Here is a 27,941-nt window from a genome sequence, read left to right on the forward strand (position 1 = left end):
CTAGAGCAGTGTGAATAGTTTGAACACTTTTCTAGGTGCTGAGCCGTGTTTGGGCAGGAAACTCCCAGGCTGTAAAAAATTCCGAAGAAGCGCTCAGGAAAATACTGGAGGCTAAATTTCCCCAGGTACGTCGTGTGGCAACAGAAAGGGAAATCGTTGATTGATGAGCTCTCGATGATTATCTTATCGTACTCAGTGCAGGAACAATGCAACTAAAATAAGTCGTATCTTTTCCATATTGGTAGGCAAAGAACATCGTAGTTAGCGATATCTCGGGGGGATGTGGCTCAATGTACGACATTTTTGTGGAGACAACAGAATTCAAAGGGCTGTCCACCGTCAAGCAGCACCGACTAATAACGGAAAGTCTGAAGAATGAAATCAAGACCATGCACGGCCTGCGGATACATACTTCGATCGTTGAGTAGAATATAAGAGAATAGCCTCAGTTTTGTTTTATTAGAAAGCAGTAGTAAGAACGTAGAGGATAGCATTCGTTTTGTTACGTTACTTACGGTTTGCTAGTGATTATGCGGCCTCGGATCGCTGGAATGTTTTCTGCTGAGCAACCGTGATTTGGCACCAAATTCGCCGGAACACCCACAATCGACTACGTCAGTAAACTTGGCTGATTTAGCATTAAAATGGCTCGTGTGGCCACGAATACTTACTTCACAAGGAATTTTATATCACACCAATCGCTCACCGCAAACAACGTTATCACTCAAGTCTCAACCAGTTGGCCAACAACAACAATTATCTCTGCGGTTACCACTTAAATAACAAAAGAGAGCGAATACTCAATCATTTACGCATCTGTTTTGTTGTGAGTGATGTGACAGTTCCGATATCAGTCTGACACTTCGAGGGGAAGAAAGATAGTTTGACTCACAGATGGCGCCACAGGTTGTTCGATTGATAATCGATCTTTGAATTAAAAACAGAGAGTTCAACTGAAATCGCTTTTTCAGCTCGTGTCAAAACTGTTTGAAAGGTACTGTAAACAGATTCAATTTCACTATAGGTTGGAAGATTTGATTTCAAGTAATATGGCCACTAAAAAAGCCGCGAGTAGTTTCAAAGTGAACCCAAAATCGTCCTTTGATAAAATACATATATTTCTGAACTTATATCACCAGGACCAGGTTCGATATACAATAAAAAAAATACAATTTTTCTCTTGAGTTTGCCTTTTACTAAAAAATAAACTTACATTCGAAAACAACTTCGCTAACTGAGATTACGACTATAAATTGGCCATAGAACACGGTTCGACAGTAGAAGCGATTCGTGAACTAAAGTCATTCATTCACTAAAGTCTCTGTAAGGATGTAAAAGTAGAGGATAGGAAGTGACGACGGAAAACGGCAAATAATGATAAGCCCATTGCACTTGACAAAGAAAGCACGTTCGATAGTTTCTTTTAGTAAACTGCAGTAGATTCATTTTCTAACACTATCTAAAAATAGTGTGTGTTACTTGCCACATTTACACTAAACTTACGCCTAATTTAAACAGTTACATTATATACGCACAGAAACAGACACCATCGAATACAATCCTTTCCATTGCCTCGTAAATCGCTCCCGGACATTGCCGATTTATGTGGTTGATGTTTTCTTCCTCAACTTCGCCCCCTGGTCAGCAACCATTTCATGCTGTTAATTTTACAGTCAACATACCGACAGACAGGTATTTCGGTACGCATTTCACATCAAGCACTGTTGATTATGGTTAGTGGCTGCGTTTTTAGTGTTCATGAAAAAACACAGTGTCTTTCTATTTTACATCGGACTCAGTATTTAAGAGGGTCTCTGAGTTTGGCGCGCATACTCATATGTTCCAATCTACACACCATAGCACTCTCTAAACAGGGGGCAGATAGGAAGCTCTATCATGTTGCGTTTAGTTGCGTTGCCTGGGCTTGCCTATTTGTTTCGTTTCGATCTCGGTTCCGGCAATTATTCTACGCATTTGTGCACCATTAAAGCGTCGATTGGTGTGGTTACAATTCTAGTAGCATGCAGCAATTTATGTTTCTGCCATCATTGGGATCGTCTAGTTCACTATGCATCAGCAAATTGCGCATCCCTCTACTGCTAATTCTATCCTCTTGATGGTCAGATTACGGGTGTAATATTCCAGCAATTATAAAGTCGTTTGATTGTGTGTAATAATCGCTATACACGAATGAACTAGCGGTGAAGATGGTGATCTTCGAATTGAGTTTAAAAGATTGAAGATGGTGCCATCTCCTGACACGAAGAAGGACGAGAACGCTTGCAACGAAGCTTGATGGCTCTGTAATGAAACTCTGTTCCGTCTTTAAATCAAACACCTAACGACGGTGCTGTGTACTTATGTTGTTTACAATCACTATTTCCAAAAATTGGTACTGATACTACTGTTGCGCCAACCGTCACCATCATAACACCCACCGTTGCGCTTTTTTACACGCTCAGTAGCGTGGAAATTTATCACATTCTTATCTTATGTTTGAATTACCTTTAGAAGTGTATTATGATGTATTGTTCAATTTATTCGTTTGAGTATAAAATATGTTCCGTTCCATCCGTTGTCTCTTCTTCGGTCTATTAGAAATGCATTTCTTCTCATTCATCACAAGCTTCTAGCGTTCTGCCGCAGACCACTGCAGACTGTTGCATACTGGGTTTTTATGGTCTTTCTATGGTTGAACTAAGGAGCCGCTATTGCACTAAGAAAACTAATATGTGTGCGGTTAGTATCCACTGTTTTGGACCTCCCATTGATTCCCTACTTTCGCCGGTTATTTACCGTTTTGCGACTGTCGTGCTTGACTTTGGCATGCGCCAGTAGAGTTACCAGTTTCTTATGCGAGTCCCCCACAATCCAGCCGTGCTGCTGCAGATGCTCGTTACTGTTGCCCGTATCGCCGCTGAAGTCGTTCTCCTCCGGTGGTACGATGGGGGAGGTTCGAAACTCTTCCGTCGTGTATTCTGCTGGGGGCTGCTGCTTTCTGCTCTGGCGCTGTTTAACGCTCTGCTCTTCGGAGTTTTCCTTTGTTTTGGATGTTTTCGCTGGCGTCGGTTTCGTCTTGGTGGTTTTTTTCGTTTTCGATTCTTTTGGCGCCTTTTTTCCACCGTCTCCCGAGTCAAACGAGCGGTCCGCGTTACTTTCTCCGAACTTTCCGCCACGAGTCGACTCCTTTGTCAACGACGCAGTTGCAGTCGAGCCTTTTCTCTTAACATTTGTGGCGGGGGACTTTATCGGTTTATTTTTGCCACTTTTCTTCTCCACGAAATCACTGTCGTGATGATCCTCGTCCTCGTCGCTTGTTGACGACCAGTAGTACAGCATATCGACGGCGTTACGCTTCCGGCGCGGTACCGCCATCAGAATGCTGCTATCGATCAGCGTCGACTGTAGATGTTCGATCTTCAGGTTTCCCTCGATGTCGCTTTCTAGCAGCTTGCGTTTAACCTTCTTGCACTTGATGTTGTCCTCGAAGTCGCTATCCGGGTCATATGCGACGTTTTTCATTTTCTTCTGCGGCTGCTTGCGCTGTTTGGTGGTTGTCTGCGAAGTTCTGCGATCTTTTGTGCCGGCAGTCGTCGTACCTGCGCTTGCACTGTCCACAATGACTGATGTTTCTGCTCCTGCAGGAGGTTCCGCTGAGGCGGTTTTGGGTTTGCTGACGACTTCACTCAATGCGCCTACCATCGTGTTGCTCTGGCCCGCTCCGAAACCGACCGTGCACGAAGTAGATTGCCTTACCTTGCCATCATTGTTGTTATTGTTATTTTTGTTGCAGCTATTGTTGTTGTTGTTCCCCAGTGATGGTGTAACTCGACCACCGTCTGTCGTCGTTGAGTGGTTCGTTATTGCAGCGCTACCTACAATTGGATCTCCTGCTTGGCCGGCCTGCTCACTTACTTGTCTAATGGGTTCATGCTTACCACTGATGGCAGTGCGCTGCTGCTGCATCGACGAGTTGATCTTTTGCTTGAACTTGGTAGTGATCGTACGCGACGATATTACTACGCTTGATTCTAGCACGTGTTCCTCGAGCGACGTCTGCCGCAGTTCCGGTTTGAGATCATTCGTAGTAGTTTTCTTCCCCGTACTTCTGCTACTTGTGGCGGTGCCGCCGCCACTGCTTTGCGCTTTCGATGACTTCGCTTTTGTCGCTTGCTTGTGAGTGGTTTTGCCCATCGTCTCCAGAATAACACTTTCCATCACCTTACGGATAGTGTAGTCCGTCACAACGCTTCCCAAATTGCTGGAAGTTCTATCGATGTCTGGGGTGTCGACCGCCATAGATGTGTCCACGCCACTGCTGGCCGGTTCGAACAGCTTTTCCTTAGTCTCGTCCGTACTTCCGACAAGGAGCGACAAGGTCCTTGGTGCGACATCGGCAAGAACTTTTATTTCCTCACCGTGTTCCGTGTTCAGCTGCGGTTCGTCATCTTCGTCGACTTCGTCTATCAATCTCATCACGTCATCGGCGTGGAACTCCTCGTACTCATCCGAGTCCCACGTTTCGGTTAACTTTTTCTGTTGCACAGCTCTACGACGCAAGCGCCCATCGGAATCGGGACGTTCCCCGAACGCTACAGGTGGCAGCTTACTATCGATACCACTGTCGAAGGTAGTCACCGTTTCAACCGATGTATCGCCGCACAACAGTTTCTCAGAGGAGAAAGTAACCGGCGCCACCTTGTCGATTTCGGCCGCGTTCTTCAACGTATCGAATAGCTTGTCAAAGTCTTCCTTAACCACCGCGCTGGTGGCGGTGGTCATCGCATCGAATGTTGTCTCTGGAACCGGTACCTTCTTAATAGTCTCCTCTTTTAGCTTTTCCTTAGCGCTGCCCTTCTTAAAGATGCGCCCCATTATGAGACTCTTTTTTTTTACGTCCGCCTTAACTGGCTTTTTGGGGATCGTCTGGCTTCCGCAACTTCCGCCTGCGGTAACGCCGCCACCACCAATGCCACCACCACCGCTGCTGTAGCTGCTGCTTAGGTCTTCTTCGTCTTCGTCCGCTTCCTCTTCCTCCGAGAGCGTGTTGGTACCGTACACGAAATCGTCCCGATCGGAGAAACTCAAGCTGGACATCTGGCTGTCCTGATCCTGATCCTCCGTACACAGTTCGTTCGCCGACCGGTGCTTTGCAAAGTTAAGCCCTTTTGGTTGAACGGCCTCATTACCAGTGTCCGCTGATACCGGCAGTGTCTCAGAGAGATGCTTCTTCGATGCGTATGTTGGAGGGAAGAACACGTCGGTCGGTGAGTCCTGAAATGCGTATACATCCTCGTCCGCTGGTGTACGGTCCACCTGGATCAACGGTAATGACATGGCAGCGCCAACTTTCTTCGCCATCATTGGTCCATGATTTTCAGTTTTCGACCGACCGTCGTTTCTACTTCCGATCGAAGATGCATTCCTTCGCTGTTTGTTACCGAAGTCCGAACCTCCCCGCCTGGTCCGGTTTGCTCGGGAACTCGTCAATGATTGAGGTTTTGAAGCTTTAGCTACAGTAACGAGCCCACCTCCTTCGCCACTGTTGTCAGACTTTCGCAATTGCAACGCAAAGTCCATCTCAACCTGAGCCGGTGGGATGCTATCATCAACCTTGGTTTCAATGACTGTGGCAACGTCTAACAACGGCTTTATCACACCGAACTCCTTCGGAATGTCTCCGCACAGTGCGATATCGGCCAGTGTGTCCAGCCGCGACTCTATGGGCGGATCGGCACCCACACCGAGTGGAGAGAACGCACCACCGCTGACGCCGCCACCACCACTGGCCGACACTATCAGCCCGGACATGGGTATGGAAACCTTGAAGTTATCAAACCCTTTCAGGGCACCCTTCGTTTTGATTTTCGCATTGTTTTGCGCAAATGACAGTGAACAGTTGCTGGCCGAGGACGATTTGAGTGAGTGCTGTGGCGAAACGCTACCGTAGTTGTCATCGCTCATGGTGGTTCTTGGTCGTTGTTGTACCAGCTCCGGAAACAGTGGAAAACTAGTTCCATCTATAGATGAGGTGATGGATGGTTGCGTCCTGTCGTCCTCTTTTGATGGTAACTCCCTTGGGGTAACTTCCGTGAAGCCTGCAACTGTGTTCTTGATCGCTGTGGCTGGTCCCAGAAATGATGACCCCAACGTTGAGTCGAGTACGATCTCCGGTGGCACGCCGGTACCGGATATCGCTTCGTTTGATTTGAGCGATACGGTCAGATTGAGATTGCCACCGCATTCTCCGGCAGCATCTCCGGCACTGGACTCTTTAAGCATCGAACAACACTCGTAGAACAGTTTCTCCTCTTGGCTCAGTATTTTAACTGGTTCCTTCAACGGAACCAGTTGATTATCTGTTTCATCCATCGGTGCGAGAGCTCCGTCCAAGGCTTGGGAAGGTGACGCTGCTGGTGCTCCCTGCCCATTCGGAACCGGATACGTTTCCACAGCAAAACAGTGGGTTTCCTGATTTAGCTTGGTTTCTTGATCGTGTCGCGATTCAGTTGCAGAAACTGCACCATCTGGCAGGGGTTGTTCCTCGGCTATTGGTTGGTCCGCCCTTTGCTGGGCCATCAAAAACTCCTGCTCGGACAACTTGGCAATGTGCGACAGCGTCATGCGATGCTTGTTGTAGGCGTCCGGCTTCTTGAACACCTTCTTGCATAGGTCACAGTTGTACGTCACTAGCATCTTGCCTTCCTCGGCTTGAGCCTTTGCTTTTTGGCGCTGGATCTTGCTACCGCAACGCACCGATTTACGCCTCTTTCGGCGGCGTCTTCCGCCTCGCATGCCGGTCGCATTCATCGGCTGAAACTCGGTCGTCACACTCATATCATCGTCCATGGCCTCGGTGTTCGTAGCGCTTTCGTCATCGGCCACTGACTTGGCACGTTCTGGAACGTACACGAGGCCTTCCTCCAACGCGCTAGCTGTTTTCGGTGGTTTTACAAACGCTCGCCGAGGGTTCGATCCGGACTCCATCCGGCGCGCCACGTAACATGCGAGCGACATATTATCATCGTCCGAATCACCCATCGAGTCACTGTCGGTTCCATAGTTCAAAGTAACGGCATCCTCCGTCGGTTTTGGTGAGTCGCTCGAGAAGGAAATCGATTTCTGAGGTTTCGGCATCGTCGTGGACGCGTTCGCCATAGATTGAAACTCTTCCGTGATGGGTGCGGGTTTCGCTTCATCACGCACCCGGTCTCTCTCTGCTGATACCAACGCTTCTAATTCCACGGCCGGTGTTGCCGCTAACGGGGTTGGTGTGCCGCTGCTAGTTTTCTTCAACTTCCGCCTCGTACTATCGATCAGCATAATCTCCTCCTGGATGTTGAACAACTTGGACACTGTTTCGGCAATTTGGCTGTTCTTCGTGGTTCGTCTCTTCGATCCGTTCGGCATCGCAGCGTTGGCGGACGTTTGCAGTAACAATGATTCCAGCAGTGGTTCCGGGGTGCCGTTCAACGGAAGTGGATTGCCGCGTACACCTGGACCAGGTGTTTTGGAACGACGATTTTGGAAACCGGTGCGCTTTTTCTGATCCAAGGGCTCCACCGCGAGATCGGGTTTTGGGGTGTCCTGTGGATGCTCTAGCAGTTCCGCTGGTAGCTGGTAGATAGAGGCACGCCGCCGATAGATCCGCTTCGTTTCGTTGCTAATCGTTCGCAAATTGTCATCATCCTGAGACGAAGAAAGTGGCTCTTCCGCTTTGCGTGGAGTGTCTTGGGTCGATGGTGACTGCAATAGCGCCGATGGCGACCTTACGAGAACCGATGCTCGGCGAGTGCTGATCCGACGGGGTGGAGACTTTTCAAGTTCCTCCTGGTTGTCCACTTTCTTGTCCGTTTTGAGACACACTTTGGCAACTTTCTCAACATTCCTTGCTTCGTCACGCATTTTGGTAGACGCTGCTTCGCGGCTTTCCTCTGCGACCCGTTGTTGCTGTTCTTCCTCTAAACGTTTCTGCACGATTTTTCTTCTAGGATCGCGGGGCTTCATCGTGGCCTCGACGAAGCTCTCAACCAGGCTCAGATTTTTATTCCCCTGGCTACGCGTACCGCGTCGGGATGTTAATATGAGATCGTCCTGGAACGAGTTGACGGATCGCAGAGTTTGCTCCTCGTCTCGATTGACGTACTGCGCCAGATCCCGGTCGACAAACACGGATTTTCGACGAGTCATTATTCGTTTTGGTGGAGTTGTCTTTTCAAGAGTAGTTACAGGAGTTATTTCTCGTAGCACTTTATTGCCATCTGTCAAGGGTAATTCTTTCGTTTTGACGGTAGAACAATGTTCATCATCCTCTGATGTGTTGGTCGGCTCCTGGAACGTTTTCTTCGTGTTTTTCTGACATGATTTTAAATTTTCTTCATTTTGTCGTGTTGTTGTGTCTTTCGCCACCTTCGTACTACCCTCCGTGGTAGTATAAGAAGCTTCCGGGTTTGGACTTATCACATTTGCAGACTGTTGTTCATTTGGCTTAACGATTTTACGTATCGGTCCTTCCACAGTGTCCATCTCAATTTTCTTGGTTTTTCCTTTTCGTGTTGGTCCACTAGCTGGTGTGTTTGCAAGGTCTCGCTTTTTCACTACGTCCACCGCGGTCAGTTTCTGTACAGCGGCCGTCGCTCGTTCCCTTCTCTGTACGACCGGAGCCACGCGCTCGATGTCGATCGAAAGCTTTCGTGTACGCCGTCCCAGAACTGGTTGTTTTATGTGCGCATCTTTCACTTCTTCCGCCGTTGGATTCTGTTTAGGTACATTCTTCATCGTGGCGTTATCCTCGACAGCTTCTTGAATATCAAGTGTTGGTGTACTGTGCTGTTTTTTCTTTGATGCTCGCCGAAAATCCGACTCGAAGTCAGGCGAGTCTATTTCCGTCGATTTTTCCTCCGATTTGCTGTCTGTTTTTTCCATGGGCAACGGCGTTCTCGATTGGATTCTCTTGGCAGACGCGTTGGTTTTCTTTACAGTAACGTTGTTGTCCACCGACGTTCCTCCACCCTTGGACGATTCCAGCAGTTCGGGTATTCGTGGATTTGATTTACGTTTCGCCAACTGTGGTATCTGCTCGAGGGTAAACTTGACGTCGGGCTTCTCGCAGGTTATGTCGTGGAGTAGTTTCAGGTCGTTTAGTCTTGATTTGTCCACCTCTTTGAAGCTTTCCAACAGCTGATCGGAGAGTATCGAGGCCAGTTCGTTTTTTCGTCGCTTACGTGTTATCTTCTGCACCGACGGACACGACACGATTCGCTCGGCTGCGGAATCTGATGGTAAGTGGCTATCCGATGCGGCGGATTCATCGTGGACTTCCTGCTCTTGGCTTTCTTTTCGTAAGGCATTGGTATTTGGCTGCGGTTTTGCATCTCCAATGTCACTCGGCTTACCGTGGCCAAAAGTGCCGGTGTCGGACAGCAGCAGATGGTCTTTATGGCGAGAGACTACTACCGGTTGTATTCCGTTCGTCTCGTCGATGCTATTAATTTGCGTAGGGGTTTCAGCTATTTTGGAGTGTTCTATTGATTTTGTTTCTAGATGCCGATCGTCTTGATTTTCATTTTGTCGATCGTCCTCACTTTTCTGGTGCGCACTGTGCGTTGCAGCTTCAGGGCACTGTTGTTGCTCCATTAGATCATTCTTTTTCACAGTCAAAGGGATCGCCTGTAGATCAAGTTCTAAATGTTCTCGATTGTGTCGCTCATCTGTTGTCAACTGATCCTGGCTTTGCGCTCGAAAACTTGTGGGTTGCGGGTCCTTCGCCGGGTTTTGGACGATTTCTGTTCCCTTACTATAGCTTTTCTCAGTGGCTTCTAAACCCGTATCTCTAGTTGTATTGAACGTCATGGTCACTTCACTTTCCACCAACGCTGAGGGCCGAAGTTCTGGAGTTACCACAGATGGTGGATTAGGGTCCGAACACAGCGATGTAGCAGCGGGATCTACAGTTATGGCAGAAACCGTTGCAGAAAGCTTCGGAGTCAAATCACAAGGCACCTTCAGCGTTTGCTCAATTGCCTGCTTCATCGTTTCGCTGCGTGCGTGTGTCGATTGTCGTCTATTTTTTACCACGTTTGCCGGTGGCGTGGATGGTATCGTCAGTGGAGGTATTTCCGGAGGTTTCAGATGAGCCGGAAGTACGACCGAAGCCAGCCGGTGAAAGTCTAGGCCTAAAGGTGGTCCAGCTAATAGACCAGGAGGCAAAAACGATAACGACATAGATGCCAGCAGATTGGCACCAGTAAAGGGGGGCAACATAGTTGGCGTCGTTATTGGTGTTAACGAATTGCTCTCGTTACTAGCGTTTCCGCATGCTCCTCTTTCGTCCACTCGAGCGCTACTGGCAACCATGGACGATGGTGCTGCAGTAGGCAGTGGTACGAATACACTTTTCCTTCGTGGTTTCCTTGGTTTTGATGTTTGCGCCTGGCCGGTAGGGATTTGGGGCATCGGTACTTGTGGAATGATTAGCGTAGTTAAAGCAGGTTTATCGACAACGGTCGAATTCTTCGGCAGCTGCGACTGTGACAGGATTGCTGGTGAAAGTTTCGAGCAAATAGACGCCGATGTCGAAGTCGGCAGTGGTTTCGGGTGACTGTGGAATGATAATATTTCTGACGGATCGTTTCGTGAACACATCATTGAAGAACTTTTTCTCGGTAAGAATGTTATGTCCGGTAACCGTTCGCGCTTGGCCTCCGTGATTGTCACTGAAATTTTGTTTTCAATCAAAGTACCTATCGGTCTTTCAACGACGGTTTCACGATTGGCTAGCATCTCGATTTCGTTGTTGTTTGGCTTTAGGTGCATATTATGGTGCGGTAGTTCTTTTGAAACATCGAACTGATGAGGAGGTAAGTTCTTACGATTTGTCTCCAAAGAACTGCTCCTACTGGACGTTGCATTGTTTACGAATGGAGCTGTGCTGTGTGCATTAGACAATTGTTGCGAATGCTCTTGTGGCCTGACTAAAAGTGTATGATGTTCACCGGCCGATTGAAGCGCCGTTGGATTATCCATCGATTGTGGCGGCTGTCGATGCCGTGCGACGATTGTTACCGATGGTGCTTCCTTGGAAATGACCGGTCTTGATTGTTTGTATTCCACTCTTTCGATGATCAAACCCGGCGGTAGTTTTATTGATGATAAATTTCCACTTCCAGCCTTCGGTGTAATGGTAAACGAACTGTTAGCAGCTTGCGATCCCTCAATTTTAAATGGGTTGGCGGCGACATTGTTCACGTTTTGCTTTTGATGATGGTAAATAGGATGAACTAGTTTCTGCTGCTGCTGCTGCTGCTGCTGTTGTAGCGGTTGTGGATGGTGATAATGAGCCAATGATCTGGGTGCAAATGTACCAGTTCGCTGTGGGTGTTGCTGCTGCGGCACAGATACACCCTCATGAGCGTATTTAAATTTGTGGGTATTATTGCGCATCTCGCTTTGCATCGAAACTCCGATTGTGCTGGTTTTTGACAGATTCAAAGGTTCGTCGGAAAACTCAGCAACCATCGCTCTCATCGCTTCTTGATGCTGGACCGATTGGAGCGAACAACGGGCAGCAATTGATGGCGTGGCTTCCGGCGGTTTCGATGCTACACTTTGATTTACAACCAACGCAATTGCGGCGGTTTGATGGGTGCTTGCGATCGGTTCTGAAATATGCACTGATGGTCGTCGGCTAGCTGGTAGCGGAATCGGATTCACTGGCTTTGCTGGTAATACTTTGGATGACACGGGAGTACGTGGTGTTGCATTGGCTACCGTCAGGAGCGGTACTGGAGAAATCGGCGACTGACACGAAACTGGGCTGCATCGTTTCAAGACAGCAGGTACATCAGGTAATGCCGGGTTACAGCACACTGGAGAAGCACACTCCATTGTTGATGCTGCCGCCCCTGACGGTTTGGTGCTCTGCGGTACGCTTAGCGTTACTGGCTCTGGCTGACATTTGTTTGGTGTTTGGCACGGGGGCGGTGCTGCTGATACTGCTGGTGGCGGTGATAGAGATTTACGTGAACTGGATTTGCTTTGATTGAAAAAATCCACTCCTATGCGCTCTGAGAGCATTCCCGTCAACATAGCGATGCAGTCGTTTAGTTTTTTGGGTCTTCGTTTTTGTGCTGACGATAGGTTACATTTGGGAATAATGTTGCTTGCCAAAGACGTTGATGTACCGGTCAGTGGAGATTCAACTGTAACACCTTCACGCAACGACTCTATCCCCTGCGCGCTATCCACAGACTTGCGTTTGATGGGAGCAGATGGATACACTGTGTTCGACTGTTGTTTGATCGGCTGATTTGGGGTAACTTGTGCGGAAGGTGCTGAGGGACAGGGCAGTTGTTCCGTTTGGTTGGGTAGTGTTGTGGCTTGTTTCGGCTCAATCGAATCGTCGTTACCGTTATTGATTGTGAGCTCATTTTCCTCAGCCACAGACTTCGACTTGAATGCTTTGCCTATTGTGGGGGTATCTTCTGTTTCCTTTATTCCTTTTAGCATCGTTTCTACTTGCTCATTAGCTTCAAGCTGTTGTAGAACTGATTCTGTTTTGCAGGGTTCGGCAGTGTCCTCATTACGACCATCACTGGTTTTCTTTGTCGTCTGTATCTGCAGCTCTTCATCTGATTTATGAGAAAATTCTTCACTGTCCGTTCGCGTCTCACTTGCAGCAAGCTCTTGGTCCGTAGGATTTTTTGGCAACTCTGCCCTAACGGTGCGTTTTTTCCTCATAGCTTTCCTGATCTTTTTAGGACGTTTGGTATTACCTCGAGACACATTGGATTCACGGTGTCTACCACTACGTAGCGTTCGGAGTGTGCTGGTAGCAGCATTCCGTAACTGATGATTGGCTTTTTTCCATGTCATTTTGTCCATCGCTTTACCGACAACGACACCTTTCGAAATTAGTTTGGTTTTTCTGAAGGCTTTCTTCTTTCCAACGATGCCACGAGTACGCCGAAAAGCTGCGGGCTTAGATTCTTTTACTTTGTTACTGCTAGCTTTGAATCGTTTTTCATCCGGCGATCGGGAAGATAATGGTGCTGGTTTTTCTACAATGACATCGTGCACGTTTTCAGATGTCGTTAACGAGGCAGAAGATGCGATTGAGGATGAGCATGATGTGGCGGGTGTAGGAGATGGTGACGAACGTTTGGTTTTGTCACTGGTCGACGTACTTTGCATTGCTGATGTCGCTTCCGAAGGCTTACGTGGTGGAGATGAAGATCCTTTCTTCCATTGACTGCCAGTAGCTGCATTGGGTCTACGCATACCACTTTTCATTGGTGTCCCTTTCGGAATGCTCACAAACGATTTCTTGTTCATTGCACCGGACTGTTTACGGATTTGTTTGGATGTCTGCAGTATTTGACGAGAGTTGCGTTTCTCAGGAAGATTAGCCAGTAACCGCTTCACAATGTCACCTACAAGAATGAAAAAAGGCGCAATTAGTAACAAAATAAAATACGACTACACTGTCTACCTAACATAACAAAATAATTCGCATCTTTCAAAACTAATTGTGCTTCTCGTTCACCTGTAACAAGTGGACAAGCCTTCATCAGATAGTGCTTACGAACATAAAAAGAGACGTTGAGACGGTTTTGTGAAGGTTGAACTTACTGTCGTTTTCCTTTGGCTTCGGTGATTTTGACTTTTTGTGATTCCCGTTTACACCTGATTGGTTGTCGCTGCTACTGCTCTTGCAACTGTTACAATCCACGCTCGACGACGACGATGATGACGACATCGACGAAGATACGTTCGACGCCGTTTCAGCTTTCTCGATGGCACTCTGATGCTGGTGCTGCTGCTGCTGCACCTTGCGGGCCGCAGCAATCAAAGATGCTGCACAGCTACTGATACCGCTTCGACTTCCTCCGGCCCGTCGCCGCTTTGCCCGGCGATACTTCATGCGCTTCTTCGCCTGCAGCCAAACGTAATCGTTCGAGCAGTGCAGAATGTGCGCATACAGCACCAACAGATTTGGACATTCCTTGCGACATTTGCTGCACACGATCGTTGTACTGCTCTCGTTTGCGCTCGTTCTCTTGGCGGCAACGTCGACACTCGGATACTGTGCGATGGAGGTAATGGAATTAGTGCTATCGTTCAGCATCAGAGACGCGAGCGTGGCCGTTGTGGTGCTGCTGGTTATACTGGAAAAGGATGACGATGCAGACGAGGAGGCACTGGTTGCCGTAGAAAACGAGGTAGCTTCGTTGGAGGATGAGTCTTCGTTCTTAATCTCGGTACAGCTAATACTTCCAGCCTCCCGGTGGGTGAACCAATTCATGCCGGCAGTGCTACCGGTCATACCATCGACGATGAAGCGAGCGTAATGGAGCTGATGTGCTGACAGTGCTATGAGTGGTATGAAGAAGTGTTTATAAAGCTGATTCTCGATCAGCTCTCGGCCGACAATTTCGTAGAATGTCGAGTGTACGTGTGGATGGCGGAAAATTCGATGTTCCTCTATTTGCTTAAGCGTAGCAAATTTTGATCCGCATTCATAGCATATGTAGCATCGAGGCCGGGCCCACTCGCCACTCAGAACGACCGACTTATGGTTTCCAGGTTGTGCCATTTGCAGAAGCTGTAAGCTTTGTAAAAAGTCTTGTTCTAGTGAAGGCACACTGGCACTAGTGCACTGTGCTAGCGCCGCCCGAACATGCGGTTCATTGCCATCATAATTATGATTATCGATATCATTCTCTGGTGATGGTTCCACCTTAATAGTTCGCTGGTCATGTTGCTCCAGATCGATTTGTGGCAGTAACCGAGAGTCGAGGATCTTGTTCAACTGCTGCACCATGATCCGTTTCTCCTGACGTAAGACCGCTCCAACCTCTGCAATCCGTTGTTCGTCCAGTGCCTCCTCTACGGTGCTCGCGTGGTTGCGCATGCGTTCGTGTTTCGTTCTCATCGTCAGCTGCGTCCACATGTCTAGCTTGGTAAGATCCCGCAATCCTTGCATTGGTTGTTTGATCTTCTTGACAATCCGTCCGTTCTCGTTCACATATTTGTATTTTTTCACACAGTGCCATTTCCACTTCCACGAGTGCTTAGTGATCGGTTTCTTCGTCTTTGCCACCGCTACCGAAGTTGAAATCGAATCGCTACCATACTGTTCGACTGTAAGCAGCGTTGGGAAGGACACGGTAACGGCCGGTAGGTTCGTCGCCTCGTGTATCATGCTCTCCGTAGCGAGTGGGCTCTTGACGACCGTCGAACGCACTGCTGGTATGCTAACCAGAAGACTCAGTGGGGTCGGCGTGCTGGATGTAGAAGTGGCTAACTTTCCGTCCAAATGGCAGCTGAGGTTGTTGTGTACGTTGCGATTGACACTCTCGTAGAAATCTTCATCAAAAATCCCACTACTGCTAGCGAGGCCACTACTACTGGTGCTTGCTGTCAAAGTAGTGGCACAGGTATGACTACCGCTGGTGCTGGAACTGTTGCTACCGGTGCACGTACCTGGTCCACAACACCTGCTAAGGTTTGCGGTAAAAGTGGCAATGCAGTTACTAGATCCTGAAGCACTGTTAGCCAAGTTTTCACTAGGATTTTTACTTCGAGAACCAACTACATCTGCTGTTTCACTCGACGTAGCAGTTGAAGTCGGTGAGGGGACGTTCAGCGTGGATCGTATGGTTTTCAGCTTGGTTACTTTGTTGTAGCAGTTTTCTGGCAAGTGCTCATCCGTGGCACTGACAACCGAGGCTTTCTTTCTTCCTCCACGACCACCATTGGAGGTGGTGACCGTAGCAGATGCGGACAATGAATCCGAAGATGTCGTCGAGGCTGCCGCCAGCAGCCGCCGGCTTTGCCTGGGTAACCGATGCTGTGCAATTCCCAATCGGGAGAGTAGCATCGGTTCAGCGTTGCGCATTATTAGCCGTTCGGACTTTTTGAATAGTTTGGACTTGGATTGACAGGCACCAGCGTCCAGCGATTCCGGTGTGCTGGCGTTACGATGAGCAGAGCGAAGGCGTATGTTTGAACCATACCCACCCTCTGCATCAGTTACTGGCCCTTGCGAAGCTACTTCCTGATGCGCCCCAGCTTCGACGTTTGTGGATGAAGGAGTTTTTTTGTTGGTTTTACACTGCTTGCTACTACTGCTGCTAGTACAGTTGTATATGCTATGCCCCGGGCTGAAAGCTTTGAGGGCAGCTTTCGATTTGGGCCGTGTTCCACTAACAACCGGATGGATGGCTTCCACGTGCGCTTCACGGGCATCTTCGCTGGGGAAGCGTAAAACACACTGTTCGCATGCATGATACCGATCCGAGTGAGCCTTTATCAAATGTTTAAACAACTGCGATAAGTCTTCCGATGCGGGATTCAAGACCTTTCCCTTATGGCAGAGCATGCAGCACGAGGATACGTCGGTGCCATTGGCTGCAGAAATGACCCGAGCGCTGCTACGACGTTCCTTCGCTATCCGGTGCACTCGATCGGTGTGCTTGACCATTAGCAGCTGGTTGCTGAACGTACGATCGCAGTAAAGACACAACAACTTGTACGTGGAGCTGGAATCTTCTCGAGCGTCGCCCGAGCCTCCTGCAGTGCCGGCCAGGTATTGCTTGTTGGTCTTTAACACGGCCAATATCGACTGCAACCGATCTAAGGGTAAGCTGCACACAATGCTCGGTTTTGTTTTATCTGCGGCGGATGGCACCTTGAATACATCACTGTCACTGGGCGCCCCACTTGGACAGGATTCGGAAGCGTTGTGGCTGAAATCACCGACCGGGCAAGGTGAAGGAGACGCTGATGACAATGAAGAGGACGAGGAGGATACAGCTTCCGCAGGGATTAACCGACGGGATGAGGTGCGCCGGTTGCCACTAAGCGATTGCTGCTGACGACCCGCAATCATGGCTCGCTTGGATGGCGAAAGCTGCGTTTTGCCAACCACGACCGCTGACGACGTTTGCGGGTTGACCGCGGCACACCTGTCTTCGTCGTGCGTTACATTTGGCAGCTGCTTTTCCTGGTCCTGGTCGCCCACCGGCAGTTGTACCATTTTCGTCTGCAGTGAAAAACAGGGACAAACGGATCAAAGACTGTCGCATACTGGAGCGACTGTTTATACCATTGTAAATTTGCTTCAGGCTGTTCGCTCCTTCACTGTTCGCCGTTGCATGTTGGATGTCCCATTTCCGAATGCCCTCGCCGTCCGATTGCTCGGTACTCTTAAACTCACGCGCGAGTCACGTTTGGTCACACAGTATTTTTCTACTGGGCCTCAGTAAAAGCTATCTGGAAACACAACTAAACCTTGCTCGCTCCAGCATCACACTCGGACACACATACACGCGCGCGTATATTTCTCGAAGTGATGTTTTGAATCAATTTATTTTTGCTTGCTTCCTTCACTTCACTTTTAAAATACGTAACGAAAAGAGAGAAATTAGTTAAATAATACTTGGGTGCTGGTCACATTCTCTTCGCACATTAGGTGTGGCGCAATGTTTTCGACGATGCCTTTGCAGCGGTTCTGAGAGGAATCGGCACACATGTAGGAAAAAACACTAGTGTTTGCTATTTCAAACCATAATTTGAAGAAGCAATTACAATCTTTTCGTGCTGTTAATGTTATTCCTGGACTGCGTTTTGTTTCTTTTGTCCCCTCAGCAAGGCACAAACAATCGCGCACACACACAGTCGCGCGCGCGCATCTCCTTCCGCACTCTCCAACATATTTTCTTCCCTGCACTTCCTTGGTTCCTTGCGACAAAATGATTTTTTTCTCTTTCTGGGACAATCGCTCAGGTTTTCTTAGAATCTGATCACACTTTTTCATTGTACGTACCCATCAAATTTAACAACAGTTGGTACACCAAACCAATACACTCACTACCACTGTCAATTTTCCATTATCCTAACGAGAAGGAAGACGAATCGACCATTCCGAGGGCTGTTTGGGGAGTTGTGTTATATCGCCAAAACTTTACTTTTCCGCTCTCGTTTGACTTGTTCTACAACGTCCACTATCGCGCCTCGCAGCTGAGCATCGTTTTGCGTACAGCAATAACGAAAATCTGCTCAGTTTAGGCAACAACTCTTTCGCAATGTTTCAACAACGACTTGGAAGGAGAACAACGGTAGCCATCTTGCTTTTTCTCAACACCATTTCCCAACTCCAAAGTCATGTGTTCGAACATCATCGGTGCTGTCAAATCATTTCGAAATCCTTTTCTCAAACTATACAAACTTTTGTTACACACTGTAAGATTTTCGAAACTTACCCACGACTATAGAAACTCGGAGTTGAAATGTTTCATGCTGTCAAATGTCAAAGCGAGAGAGAGACAGTCGACCACTATCTCGCTCTTGAGCGACGAAACGCTCTACTAGCGCCCCCCATCGGTCGCCACGCAAACTGCGTTGATTCGCTTTTCAAAATGGCCGCCAAATTGATAGCGTCAGTGCGAGAGTCGAAATTTGTGCGAAATTTTTAGCTTAATCAAGTTGAATAGCGGCAACAGCAGGTCCCGAAATGCTGGTTTAACCGTCTACTAATCGGATATCAAGAAGATTGGTGCGTTGGTTGTGTTTTAAGATGAAATTGTGTCAAGTCGTCAACGACGCGTTCGAAACGGAGAACCTGCACACGATGAGACGGCATTGATGTAGATGGAGTGATAGTGAAGCAGAGGAAAAAAACATTATCTATCGAGGGCTGTGCAGAGAGGACTGGATTTCTAAATTCGTTTGACGAAAAGTGCATTATTCTGATCCCAGGTTTTCACCGCTCTCGATTTTGTATGGCTAAAATGTGATCCCGAAAGCTGGAATAGCATTTGGGCATCGGCTTCCGTATTACTGGTGCACAAGGATTGCATATTACACAAAACACGTAGACGTGTATCAAACGAAGAGAAGTGTTACCGTAAGTCGGAAAGGATTACTGCGAGGGATAAGTACTAGACACAGTCGGGTCAAAATAATTATCTCATTCGGTCCAATCGATTAGCGTTTTCAATTTTTTTCTGTTGCCTAGTGAATGTGGGTAAAATTGAGCCGAATCGACGATATTGCCTGCGATGAAAGATGTGAGCGTGTGTGAGTGGAGCTGTGCACACGAGAACAGTGGAACATGTATTTATGAAAATGCGTTGTGAACTCTCTCTTTCTCTCTCTCTCCCGTGACTGTAGCACAATGTTGTAAAACTACCAAAAATGTGGCCAAAAGCAAGCTCATTTTCTGTGGTTTGTTGAAGATACTGTGGATGTGAATTTTGCTTGTACGGGGAACGATTGGCTTTGGAGTAATGGTGTGATGTACACAAAAAAACTTGTTGAGACGATTCTAAAAAAATCCACACTGGGTTGAAAACGATTATTGTTTCATTTGTGATAGATGTATGCACACCTACATAGATATAAGTGAAAATGTGTGGATGTGTAGGCGACCTATGTATAAAGAAAGTATATATATATATATATATATATGCATGGGTATGATAATAATAAGATATATAGCAATGCATACATAGAATTGTGCTTATTATATACATACATATGTATGTAAAATATTGGGGATTGTGTATGTGTATGTGCCGAGATCCTAGGCCGGAACCCAAAGGATTTCATTTTCAATCGTGGACTTATTCGCTTGAATATAGCAGCAGATCGCCGGTGTATGTGTGGTGCGTTACGCGCTTTCTCTCTCGGTCTCTCTCTTTCTTTCTTTCTTGATTGCATTTCTTGATTGAAAACGTCACCAATACAACAATGGGGGCAGAGATTCCTGGGAAGATGGTTTGCATTGCCCGTGTGGCGGGATCAAAGTTGTGCTTCGGTCTAGTAATCAACGGAAAACAAATCAAATACTCTTCAATTTTCGTCCGTGTTCCGCTTTCAGTTCTGCTGGACAACGCCCAACCCATTACTTGTCGCCCTGAACTTAGCGACGATCTTGTATATGTGTCAAACTCCGCAGTGTTTAATTTGGCGTGACTCAAACTCGCTCGAGCTACGCACCCTTCTGAATGATCGCCAGGAAGAATAACAAATGATACATGCGGCCAATACGTTAATTTTGGATGTTGCTAATGCCCTCGAAAAATACAGACAAGAAGCACGATTGTTTGGATCAAGGAACGTTTAATTAATACATCTCCAAGGGCACTTTTGATAACTTGTTTAAATCCTGCATCCTGAAACGTTTGTTTACGGCTTTCCTTCCTACTTCTTTTAAGGGATTTTTTAAGGGATCGTTGATGTAGTTGAGCCATTGTTGTGACTCCGATTCTAATGCAAACAGACACAGACAATACAAAAAATATTCATGTGTTGAGATCAGTCGATAGTACATATGCACGCATATTGCATATTTCTGCATATTTTTAAATTCTGTTTACAGTGTATTCATGTGCATCCTTTATATCTAGCTACCGTACGCAAACCGTTACTAGGCAGCAAACGTGTCGTGATGTAGATTGTGTAAAAAGTGCAATACTAATATTAATACCAATCGCCCATTATTCCGAGTTCAGTTGAATCAGAATCCAGCAAATCTTTCCCCATTGATTTCATCGGCATGTGAGTCGGCTGAAATGCAGTGCAATCGAGAACTGGTGAAGCTACAGCAAGAATATAGTGCGTTTGTAACATATAGAAAACGATGAGCCAACAACATTTTATCATTAAATTGTGCTTTGGCGGAGCATCTGTAATGTACTCTAGCGGTCCGACTGTGAAACCAAGTGTACGCGCGCTCACTATTGCGGATATTGAATCTTCTACGATCGTCCGACTAGTGGTCCCACGATTCGTATTGCGATCAAAAGAAGATATCCACTAAAACTATACAAACATATATATAAAAGGCAAATTGAAAGCCTGCGGTGCGGCACAGTGTTAGTGGCTTCGATTTAATGCTGTTGACCTAAAAAGTGTACCATTCACAACTAAGTTACTTATCTACGTTTTAGTATCTGTAAGGCTTGAAAAGGGTTCTTGCTTATCGAGAGTGTATGTTCAGGTTACCGTGAGCGTAAGGTTGTTGTGTGCAGCAGTACAATAACACGGGACAAGTTGGCGCATCGTTCGTTGGGAAAGCGCGGACGCCGAAAGGAACATTTTCTCTTCCAAGAGTTGTTCCTTTCTTAGAATATGATAGGTGAGTTAAGATTAGTTGAATGCTATTATTTGTTTACGTCAAGCTTTTTCTGTTGTATCTGTTTACTGTGCTCCTCTTCCGCTTGTGCTCGTTTACTATTTTACACTTAATTTACGCGCAATAATCATTTGTTACATTCACAAACAATCTTCTAAATTCGTGTATGTAAGCGCTCAAACCAGCGTTCATAACAACGTTCAGGCACAGCAAGGCATACGTGCAGATTATGTTGTTATTTCCACATAGTATAGACAGCATTATACATATTTGAACATATTTTTAGGTTTAAGCCGCCGTGGGGTTAATGCAGGACCACCATTGAGCTTGGCATCTACACTGGAGGACACTACGAATAATTGGAAAGGAACTCCCACGGGACCTTCCGATCCCTCCCAGCAAGGAGGTGGCCCTGGCGGGGCTGGTGGTCCTGGCGGCCCAGGTGGCGCAGGAGGCGGTGGCCCCGTCGGTCCTGCTGGGCCCGGAGTGCCTGGGGGTCAAGGTGGTGGAGTAAACAATTTTGGTGGTCCTGGAGGTGCCAACAATTTCGGTGGCCCTGTGTTTCCTGCAGCTGGTCAAGGTTCTCCTGCCGGTGGTTCTGCAGCAAACAGCTATCAAAATGTTCCACCAGGCGCCGGTTCCAACACCCCGCAGTATACAGCTTCTCCTGCACCATCTGGATCATCGACGCCGGGGCCTGGTCCCCCACAGAACGTTGGTTCCGGGTTCCCTCCACCGAATGCCGGCGGACCTTACAATGGTCCTGGTGGTGGTGGCCCTGTTGCCGTAGGTCCGTTCAGCTCACCGTCCGCTAATGGTCCGCAGTTCGGACGGCCGGGTAGTTCAGGCTCAGCCTTCGGTAGTGGACCCCATTTTACGTCGCCCGGAGGTCCAGGTTCATTCGGAGGCCCACAGTTTGGAATGCCTCCGGGATCGCCTTTCGGGCATGGGCCAAATGGACCTAGCATGGGTGGACCGATGGGACAAGGACACATGATGGGCGGACCACAGCCCGTTGACCGCATGGATCAAAGGTGAGTGGTTCCGTTGCGATCAACACATTAACCCTTTCTCATACTAATTTCTAATTTCCATTATTCTTTTCTTACTTTCCTATGATTTTAGTCAATTGAACGTTCCCAGAAGACATGCATACTTCGGACAACCTGATTATAGAATGTACGAGCTAAACAAACGACTACAACAAAGAACTGAAGTAATTGATTTCTTTACTGTTTTGCCAGCGCTGGAGTACTCTCAAGAACGGCCAAATTACATTAATCATTTTATACGTTTACAGGAAAGTGATAATTGTTGGTGGGATTCGTTCGCGAACGAGTTTTTCGAAGATGATGCAACACTAACTCTAACCTTTTGCTTAGAGGATGGACCAAAAAGATATAGTACGTTGTAATGTGCTGAAAGAGCAATTCAGCTCTTATGAGCTATAGGAAACTGTAGCAGGCATACACAAAAATGTGGAAGTTTCATTGTTATGTCTGTTTGTTCTCTTACAGCTATAGGACGCACACTAATTCCACGTTATTTTCGAAGTATCTTCGAGGGTGGCGTATCGGAACTGTACTTTAATTTGCGACACTCGAAAGAGTCCTTCCACAACACTTCGATCACGCTGGACTGCGATCAGTGTACGATGGAGACAGTTCATGGGAAACCTATTTACACCAAGGTAGAGTTTAAAGGCAAATCGTTAGTCCACCCAATCCTACCTTCTCAGTGCTACTTATTTGGCAAACAAGTAGTACTATTCAAATATTTCAAATATAAGCAGTTGAAAATTTGTTTGTAGAATCTGTTCGTGAATATTTATGGATTTCTTATTTTTAGGTACTCACCGAAGGTCGTCTTATACTAGAGTTTACGTTTGATGATCTAATGCGGATAAAATCGTGGCACATGGCAGTGCGGACCCACCGCGAGCTCATACCGCGATCGGTGATCGCACTACACAGTCCCCAACCGGACCCGGTCATGATAGAGCAGTTGTCGAAGAATATTACTAGACAAGGAATTACCAACTCCACACTAAACTATCTGCGCGTGAGTGGTGATGTTTTTACCGAAAATCCCTCTCTAAAACACTAGACCCATTTCTCTTCTCTATCCTCGTTAGCTGGAAATCCCGCCTTAGATGTGTTTTCGAGCAAACAATATTTCTGACTTTTAAATGTGTACATTTGACATATCTCTTTCGTTTTATGTACAACATGCCGCTGCCGTCCATCATATGCCGAGTAGTTGTGTGTGATATTAGAACCTATGCAGGAATTAATGTCCAGACATAAAGCCTACGCGCTGAGCCCCCGAGATTGCCTGAAAACGACATTGTTCCAAAAATGGCAACGGATGGTCGCACCGCCGGGTAAGAAAGGAGGTACTTTTTTTTCCTTAATCGGTGTACTGCAGGACGGTGTATCAGTCGATACACTTCATATGGTTACATCAATACACACGTTCCAAACTCCTTCCCCCAAGTGCTGGATATAGTAACGTATAGTAAATAGTATCGGTTTCTTGCGTCTCAAGCCCGCTATTGTGTCTACATTCCATAAAACATTTGAATAACGTTCTACATTATCTTGCTAAAATCACTTGAATAATGATAAATAAGGTTCGATTGTTTTGCCAATGCTACTTTCATTAGAGCAATCATTTTTTTAAATCAATGTATAAATAATTAACTTACGTTACATAAATGTAGTAGATACATTCATTTGCGATGCATACACTACCGTGTACGCTGAAGAAGAATGTGCATCCTGCCAAAAATATCTACTTTTCTATCGAGTAGTAACTAACGTTTGCATTAGGAAACGAATTATTGTAACATGTTCTAGATTTTTCTTGTTATATAACGGTCTCAGCCTAAATGGAGGGTGTGGATAGTTATTATTCGATTTAATAATAATTTGTTAATAATCCGGCTCGAGGCAATTCACACAAATAAGTAATGTGCACAATATTTCCTTTCTCTTCACTGAAACGGCGTAAAATCAACTAAAACTCGGGCTCTCTACGATCGGATGTGTGCAGACGCCCAACGACCGGCCAACAAAAGGAGGAAACGTAAGGGGTCCAGCTCAGGTGCTGGAGCAGGTAACGCTGGTCCACAGGTGCCCAGCAAAAAGCGCTCTCCGGGCCCAAATTTTTCGCTGGCGTCTCAGGTAGTGAGTTGATTTTCCCGATTCTTATTATAATATACGCTAAAGATAGTGTGCTGTTTGAGATGTTCCACACTCAGAGCAAACAGTAGTTCGCTTTCGTTCGAACCGGATGTGGTTGGCGCCGCACAACTATGCGTAGTGCGTAGACGTAGAATAAGCAATTTCTGACCCGTTTCTCTCTCTCTGTTTTCGTTGTGTTTCCTTAACACAAAGGATGTCATGGTGGTCGGTGAACCATCTCTTATGGGGGGTGAGTTTGGCGATGAAGACGAGCGACTTATAACACGGCTGGAAAATACGCAGTACGATGCGGCTAACTCCCTCGAACACGATGGCCACAATGCATTCGGCGGCGGCCACAATGACGGCCCAATGGCTGGTGGCCCAAACTCATGGCAGGTGGATCGGGGTGGTGGCCCCAACAACAACACCGGTCCAACCAACCAGGATGTGGACAAGAAAAGCCCTTCCGTATCTCAGTGACAAATGTAAAGCGCAACGCACCATCTCTCCAGCGTGCATTCGGTCAGTATGATTGAAACAAAGCTCTGGTAAACGGTGCGTTGGGTAGAACGTGCAGCGACAACAATTAAAGACGGAAACCGAAACCGTCTTCGAAAAGATCAACAGAAGAGCGCTGACCTCTTGTGATTCGCGTGGCACTAGGTTCGTGAAAGTAAAAAATCATCAACAGTCGGAATAATCCTCAATCACCTACAACCAGGTCCTCGGTGCAACAGAAGTATTCTGCCCCGCTGTCTTCTGCTACATAAACAAAACACTTGCGCATCGGATGAAAAGAAAGTAATTTTGGAATTTAAAAATGATATTGTATTATATTCGAGAGTGTGTGGATTCAAGGAGTATGTAAGCTCTTGAAACAAATATGCGATTTGGCGGACAGAAGCATATTGCAGGGAAAATGAAAAGTTCGGAATGTGTGCGTATGCGTAATGAACAAGAAAAGAAGAGTTTGAGTACTCCGAGAGACATTTTCTTTATCTGCTTAAATAAGATTTGCTTGAATCGAATTTGCCCTTTTTGAATTCATTTGACTTTCGAACAGGCACTTTTTGTTGGGTTACGATTTTTGTATGTTATTCCAATTCGTAACCAACCTGCAGACGTGATCAACTGTTTAGTGAACGGGCCAACGCTTATTACGGATTACGACACTGTAGGTCTGATATCCTGCCAACACGAGCGAGAAATGGTACCAAATAAGTAACATTGGAGAACGTTTTCTTTTTGTTACGAATCAATCAACAGATTCGGTATTGGTCACATTTTATCCATTTAGCCTTAGTTTGGATATTCCAGGTTTTGTTTTGAAATGCCTCATGTTTTGTTACTTGTCATGATCATAAAACAGCCCGGGCAACTCGCTGGGTTTAGTAACGGAATTGACAGTTTGTTTTGTCAAATTTTATTTTCGACCAAATTAAGCAATATTCATCTAATAACATCGTTTCACGAGTTTCGTTCGAATGTGGCCATGCCGTTTGGTAGAGCTGAGAGTACGTTTTATTCGAGTTTAAAATGGCAGATGCAGATGAATACCAAGTTCGCGTACGCTATATGGGGATGCAGACATACGGAACACGCGAATATTTGAATAACTTATTTAATCTATAATACAGCTACAATTCAGTGTAGATAACGTACGGGAAATGGCAGAAAACGTTACGACAAAGTGGGGCGAAGCTATAAAAAACCAGCGACGGGGATACGTGCACACAGCGGCGCTATTGTGTAAAATAGAAACAAGTGGACTCTACCACTTATAGTAAATAGTTGTCTTGCCAAATAGGCTTAGACTCTCCATGGATGGTGGGCATGTCTGATTAAGAATTTAGAGGAAAGGTAAAAGTATGTTATTTTTTACCTCCACTGGGCAGTGACATGCGGAAACAAAAACTGTAGTTAAGTGTGAACTAAAACGAAAGGGTACGGAAAACAAGCATGAACGATATAGAGAATCTCTTTTTAAAAGAAAACTGGATGATCGACAACATGTCTGCTTTGTGAATAGTGCGCATAGATAAGTAGGCGTTGGAGAGGAAAGCAAATCCCTGCGCAAACACACACAAGCGTTGTCCCAGAATGTATAATTATGCAAGTAAAAACAATAGGAAACAATTTCCTGCACTCCATTATGCGTTCAGTTTTCAATCAACCATTGTTGAACGGGTTTTTTTTAAATATATTGTTGAGAGGAAACCAGTATAAATTTTCTTGATTCGCTAGCGTCCATATGAAGCAGGGGTTTTCCATGGTTCATCGCATGTCGTTCAAGCATCGTGTACTTTGTTACCAACACCTGGCTGAACGTATGGCTTAAAGGACGAAGTAATTTTTACCTCATCCTGTCGAGAAATAATTTCCATTCAACGCTGAAAGGATTCTTGAAATGAGATGAAGAGAAACGTGCATGTGTATGATTAAGTTGATCGGATTCGGATGGATTTAGATCAGACACGGTGGTATAGAAATAAACTAAAATGTATACACGGTCTGCTAATTGCTTGTTTGGATATTCAGAGACGTTTTTTTATGGGTTCGAACGATAAATGGCTCATTTCACGCACGATGAATGGCTGGTTGTTAAACGGATAGTAAAATGCCGGTATAATTAGCAATTTGAAGTTCTTTTGTTCGAAATGTTCGGAATAAGAAAGCATAAAATAACACTATCAGGAAAACGATCAGACAGAAAAGGTACGCATTGCCAACCTACGATAAACATGTTTCAGTGCAAAAAATGCGGCAATCGAGTAAGTAAACGGTCACAACCCAGGGGAAGAAGGAAACAGTTTCATCACCACCATCACTCAACACTTTCCATATTTTAATATGTACGCGCACTAGTACTGCGTAGTAATGGCGGATGGATGGCCTCCTGGGGCCGTCAAGAGTGTAATTAAAAGTCACAAAATTTAGGTTTTGTATAGTGCAAAAACAAACTTTTTGCGAAATTTTTAAAATTAAATTCAAACAAAAAAATCGGTACGGTACGCTCGCGTGTCCTGCTTTTCGCAGTGGGTTAAGGTTGCAACAAACTATAAAGGCTAGCAAGAAATTGGGAATATACATAATATAAGTCGGCGCTTCGGGTAGCGCAGTTTAAGGCGAAAACAAGAACCGCAGTTCGGTTCGGAGTATTGCGAACATCCGGCAATGAATCATATGTGTGGTGCGATGGCAATGGCACATATAAAAATATTGTTTAGGAGAAAGTAAGATTAGGCCGAGAAGACTAGAGGCCGCGCGTCTAAATTGCTCCGGGATGTAGGTGGATAGGTGGTCATCCGGGAGTGAAACTATAAAGCTACGATGTTTATAGTTATAATGAATTGAGAAGGGCATTTGAGAGCACCTACTGATCCAATGAGATGTCATTGCAAAGGTATAAGCGATATAACTGTAGTGATCATAGAAGGTAATACAAAATAAGAAGGTGCAACGTGGAAGAAAATAATCAGAAAATCGCGAAAAACATCCGCATCGTCAGTATTTGTTAAATACACAATCATTAGACAGGAAAGAGTGATCATTAAGAAAATTATTTTTACGTGTAAATCTCATTATTATTGTAATTAAAGAAAAAATGGATAACT

At 46.2% G+C, this 27,941-nt stretch overlaps 4 protein-coding genes across 9 annotated transcripts in view; 2 read left to right on the forward strand and 2 right to left on the reverse strand.

Moving 5' to 3' along the window:
• The window catches only part of LOC131205389 (xaa-Pro dipeptidase), a 23,228-nt gene extending 22,421 nt beyond the window's left edge, over positions 1 to 807 (reverse strand). Inside the window, exons 1-2 of one of the 3 annotated variants that reach the window (XM_058197464.1) lie at positions 672 to 807; positions 516 to 558 (exon numbers count right to left, since the gene is read on the reverse strand). The gene's annotated coding sequence lies outside the window, so the exon portion shown is untranslated. Of the gene's footprint in view, positions 1 to 515; positions 611 to 671 lie in introns of all 3 variants that reach the window. The other 2 variants (XM_058197466.1, XM_058197465.1) reach the window with 2 other exon arrangements.
• LOC131205390 (bolA-like protein 3) overlaps positions 1 to 1,175 on the forward strand; it is a 1,365-nt gene extending 190 nt beyond the window's left edge. Inside the window, exons 2-3 of the mRNA XM_058197467.1 lie at positions 36 to 125; positions 246 to 1,175. Of these exons, the coding sequence (XP_058053450.1) occupies positions 36 to 125; positions 246 to 428 (273 nt within the window). The 3' untranslated portion in view covers positions 429 to 1,175. The remainder of the gene's footprint in view (positions 1 to 35; positions 126 to 245) is intronic.
• Positions 1,140 to 17,038, reverse strand: LOC131215231 (uncharacterized). The gene is made up of 3 exons (XM_058209619.1): positions 13,630 to 17,038; positions 12,021 to 13,430; positions 1,140 to 11,729 (listed from the first exon to the last, which is right to left on the reverse strand). Exons 1-3 carry the CDS (start codon positions 17,036 to 17,038, stop codon positions 2,776 to 2,778), a joined length of 13,773 nt encoding a protein of 4,590 aa, XP_058065602.1. The 3' UTR covers positions 1,140 to 2,775.
• A 1,445-nt stretch (positions 17,039 to 18,483) lies between these two features.
• LOC131205764 (LIM domain-binding protein 2) lies at positions 18,484 to 27,938 on the forward strand. Of its 4 annotated transcripts, none has more exons than XM_058198008.1 (10): positions 18,484 to 18,556; positions 20,412 to 21,142; positions 21,426 to 22,173; positions 22,265 to 22,355; positions 22,440 to 22,542; positions 22,657 to 22,829; positions 22,988 to 23,200; positions 23,399 to 23,534; positions 24,194 to 24,327; positions 24,538 to 27,938. In XM_058198008.1, exons 2-10 carry the CDS (start codon positions 21,136 to 21,138, stop codon positions 24,805 to 24,807), a joined length of 1,875 nt encoding a protein of 624 aa, XP_058053991.1. In that variant the 5' UTR covers positions 18,484 to 18,556; positions 20,412 to 21,135; the 3' UTR covers positions 24,808 to 27,938. The 4 variants fall into 4 exon arrangements, with proteins under 4 accessions (XP_058053991.1, XP_058053992.1, XP_058053993.1 ...); XM_058198009.1 differs by having other exon boundaries at positions 24,194 to 24,324; XM_058198010.1 differs by having other exon boundaries at positions 23,399 to 23,522.
• Positions 27,939 to 27,941: the final 3 nt, after the last annotated feature.

Source organism: Anopheles bellator, chromosome 1 (assembly GCF_943735745.2).
Source record: "Anopheles bellator chromosome 1, idAnoBellAS_SP24_06.2, whole genome shotgun sequence".
Classification (NCBI taxonomy): domain Eukaryota; kingdom Metazoa; phylum Arthropoda; class Insecta; order Diptera; family Culicidae; genus Anopheles; species Anopheles bellator.

Excerpts from the sequence above, each read along its gene's own strand:
- LOC131205764 (XM_058198008.1), top strand. Across the intron at positions 22,543-22,656 it reads GGATGGACCAAAAAGATATA|CTATAGGACGCACACTAATT; the intron begins GTACGTTGTAAT and ends GTTCTCTTACAG. Across the intron at positions 22,830-22,987 it reads GGAAACCTATTTACACCAAG|GTACTCACCGAAGGTCGTCT; the intron begins GTAGAGTTTAAA and ends TCTTATTTTTAG.
- LOC131215231 (XM_058209619.1), bottom strand. The coding sequence starts at position 17,038 with ATGGTACAACTGCCGGTGGGCGACCAGGACCAGGAAAAGCAGCTGCCA. Across the intron at positions 13,431-13,629 it reads GAAGCCAAAGGAAAACGACA|GTGACATTGTGAAGCGGTTA; the intron begins GTAAGTTCAACC and ends TCATTCTTGTAG. Across the intron at positions 11,730-12,020 it reads TCAAAGCAAATCCAGTTCAC|TATTACCAGCAAAGCCAGTG; the intron begins GTAAATCTCTAT and ends TGTCATCCAAAG.